We start from the raw sequence: 3,633 nt of genomic DNA, 5'->3' as shown, positions 1-3,633 counted from the left end.
ATCTAGTGTTCCCTAAAAGAACTACTGACTAGTGGGTGTGGGTGTGGGCCTGTTGGGGGTTTCAAGTTTGGTTGTCATGATTTCATTGGGAATGTTTTATTATCTTAATTCTAAGTTCTAAAAATAAATATAGTTTTGAGTTTGAAAATGAAACTTGTAATTATAGATAACTAAATGAGAGTCAAACTGAGAAAAAACTTAAAAAGCTAAATAATTTATGAGAAACTAATATGATAAAACATGTTTCTGAATAATTTGAAAACTTTAGATATAAGTTTTAAATTAACCGTTAAATTGCATAATTGTTTGAGGGAATAACAACACAATAAATAATTGGATACTCTGGATCCACTATTTTCAGTTGAAATGTGACAAACTTAGTTAAAACATAAACAGATTGAGTTATTGGTTTTGTTTTGGTTGAAACCAAACCAAAATAAATCATTTGTATTGAAATCTCAACTGAACAGATTGTGTACGACTTTTTTGAAATATTAGATTTGCTGTTTTGAATTAGCCACAACTGTTTTATTCAAAACAAGTTCCCATTCCTCTTACTAAACATCATGAAAATGGTGTCCTTCTCCACACAAACAATAATAAATTCTCTTGATTTTAGCTAGTATTTTTGAAATTGGACTAGATCGACATGAACTAGGTTCAATTATGAACTGAAAGGATATCTAGATTGAATTGATAATAAAACAAAAAATGACAAACGTTAAAAACTAAATCTGATTGATATAAAAATCTATAATCTATTTTTTTTCTTTTAAAATATAGGTCGTTTTAGAATTTATAATTTTAAAAAATATAAATGTTTGATACGTTTTATTTATTTATAAATAGACCTATTTTTCAGCTTATTAATGAATGTGAACATATCATATATATAGTACATGAATGAGGTGTAAATAAAAAAAAAATTATTTGTTTAATATGTGTGAAAAAACCTAAAACAACTTATGTTTCAAAACAGAGAAAATAATAAACTAAATCAATTTATGTTTGTTTGTTAAAAATTCAAATATCTTTTATTTAATTTTTTAATAAAGAGAAATTTTATGATTTTTGAAAATGTAAAATATTAGATTTCTCTAGCTAAAGAGAACGGAAAAGAAATAATTCGTGATTAAATTATATTTTTAAATTATTAGCATTATTAAACTATGCTTATTATTTGTTTTTTTTAATGAATTTGTAAAATGGAAATGCTTTACTAATTGAACATAATAATTAAAAGATAATTCTAACCGAATATGAATAAAAAATATATTAGAGTATTATCCATACTTGGTAATTATCATTGGTATTATCCGAAAACCTCAGTCAAAGATTTTGTTTACGAGAATCTATCTATTAATAACTGATACTCTTGACCCAGTATAAATACGTGCTATCTCTCGGTCACTTCTCACAACAAAATCTCTCAATCCTTTTTTTGTTCTCTCTTGATAGATCTTTCACCCTTCAAATTTAGCGTTTTTAACAATGGAGTTGGACCTTTCACCAAAGTTGCCGAAGAAGGTGTACGGAGGAGACGGTGGTTCGTACTTTGCATGGTGCCCTGAAGAATTGCCGATGCTCCGTGATGGCAACATCGGAGCCGCTAAGCTCGCTCTCGAAAAGTATGGCTTTGCTCTTCCTCGTTACTCTGATTCCTCCAAGGTCGCTTATGTTCTACAAGGTTCGTTCTTTCCTCTTCATACTTTTAGATCTCCTCTTTGATGACTGCACTCTCACTCTTTTGGGGTTTACTATCCAAAGTTTGTAACTTTATTGCACCCCATCTGTTTTTGTTTAATGGGTTTGATCGATTTCACAAAATTTTGTGTTTATTTGTATAGATCGGTTCTTGATTACCCGATTATCTTAGTTTTTTTTTAAGTCTCTGTCCATGTATTCGGTTATGATGATCTGAGATATCATAAATCATTTTGATAAACCTTAAAATGTATGTAGATCTTCCCTTTGATCACTTCACTCTCTATTTGATGTTTTCTCCAAATTTTATAACTTTATTGCGATTCATATGTTTTTGTTTAGTGGGTTTGATTAGTTTCACAAATTTTTATGTTTGTCTTGGTCATCATAGTATAACACAAACCAGTTTCCTCAAAAGATCTGATTTTTGTATGAGTTTGGTAATTAAACTACTATATTCTGCGATTTGAGGATTATAAAACTGTGATCTAGCCAGTTATCACGAATGATCTGAGATTTAAGGAATTAAAAAGAACCCTTTTTTTAAACAATTTTCAGGAGCTGGAACAGCTGGAATCGTTCTCCCTGAGAAAGAGGAGAAAGTGATTGAAATCAAGAAAGGAGATTCCATCGCTTTACCTTTTGGTGTTGTGACATGGTGGTTCAACAATCAAGACACTGAGCTTGTCATTCTCTTCCTCGGTGAGACACACAAAGGTCACAAAGCAGGACAGTTCACTGACTTCTACTTAACCGGATCAAACGGAATCTTCACTGGATTCTCAACCGAGTTTGTAGGCAGAGCTTGGGATCTCGACGAGACCACGGTGAAGAAGCTTGTCGGGTCTCAAACCGGTAACGGAATCGTGAAGGTTGATGCGAGCTTGAAAATGCCTTCACCTAGGAAAGGTGATAGAGAAGGGTTTGTGTTGAACTGCTTAGAGGCTCCTCTTGATGTTGATATCAAGAATGGAGGAAGAGTTGTTGTGTTGAACACAAAGAACCTTCCTTTGGTTGGTGAAGTTGGGTTTGGAGCTGATCTTGTGAGGATCGATGGACACTCGATGTGTTCTCCTGGTTTCTCTTGTGACTCTGCTCTTCAGGTGACTTACATTGTTGGTGGAAGTGGTCGTGTTCAGATCGTTGGAGCTGATGGGAAGAGAGTTCTTGAGACTCATGTGAAAGCTGGTGCTTTGTTCATTGTTCCTAGGTTCTTTGTTGTGTCAAAGATTGCTGATTCTGATGGCTTGTCTTGGTTCTCCATTGTCACCACTCCTGAGTAAGATTTTCTTCTTTTTTGGCTTATATGTTTTTGGATTGATTAAAGGAAGTTACTTGACATGTTTTTGAATGTTTTTTGGCAGTCCGATATTCACACATATGGCGGGGAAGACATCGGTGTGGAAGGCATTGTCTCCGGAGGTTTTGCAGGCGGCGTTTAAGGTGACTCCGGAGGTGGAGAAGGCTTTCCGATCTAAGAGGACTTCTGATGCTATTTTCTTCCCTCCTCCCAACTAAGAAAAATGAAGGAATAAAGAAAGGAAGATTTGGTGGTTTATTTAGTTTGGTTTGCGTGGTTTTTATTAGCCAGGCTTATGGCTTTTCTTTATTTTCTTTTAGGTTTTATGAACTACTGGTTTCTTCTCTTTGTTATGTTTCGTAATGAATAAGAAAGGATGACAAAACTTATTTTAATTGGTTCTTCCTATTTTGTTTTGCATCCATATAAGATCTATTTGATCTAACAAATTAGCTAAAAATACACTTAGCAAATCTAAAATTGTTAGATCACTTGTTTGAGCGAGTAGAATAAATTAGTATATTAATTATTTCAAATGAAAAATTTAAATTAGTAAATTTATTACTTGCACTTATTTAATCATCTATCACAACCAAATAAAATCTACTCATAAGGATAATAACCATTTG

General features: G+C 32.7%; 1 protein-coding gene across 1 annotated transcript; it reads left to right on the top strand.

Annotated features, from left to right (window-relative positions):
* Window positions 1–1,434: 1,434 nt before the first annotated feature.
* LOC18027482 (glutelin type-D 1) lies at window positions 1,435–3,373 on the top strand. The gene is made up of 3 exons (XM_006409838.2): window positions 1,435–1,687; window positions 2,263–2,983; window positions 3,069–3,373. Exons 1-3 carry the CDS (start codon window positions 1,492–1,494, stop codon window positions 3,220–3,222), a joined length of 1,071 nt encoding a protein of 356 aa, XP_006409901.1. The 5' UTR covers window positions 1,435–1,491; the 3' UTR covers window positions 3,223–3,373.
* Window positions 3,374–3,633: the final 260 nt, after the last annotated feature.

This window comes from Eutrema salsugineum, unplaced genomic scaffold (assembly GCF_000478725.1).
Source record: "Eutrema salsugineum unplaced genomic scaffold, Eutsalg1_0 scaffold_10, whole genome shotgun sequence".
Lineage (NCBI taxonomy): Eukaryota > Viridiplantae > Streptophyta > Magnoliopsida > Brassicales > Brassicaceae > Eutrema > Eutrema salsugineum.
Note: the sequence above shows the minus strand (reverse complement) of the source record. Positions and strands in the feature narration are given on the sequence as shown.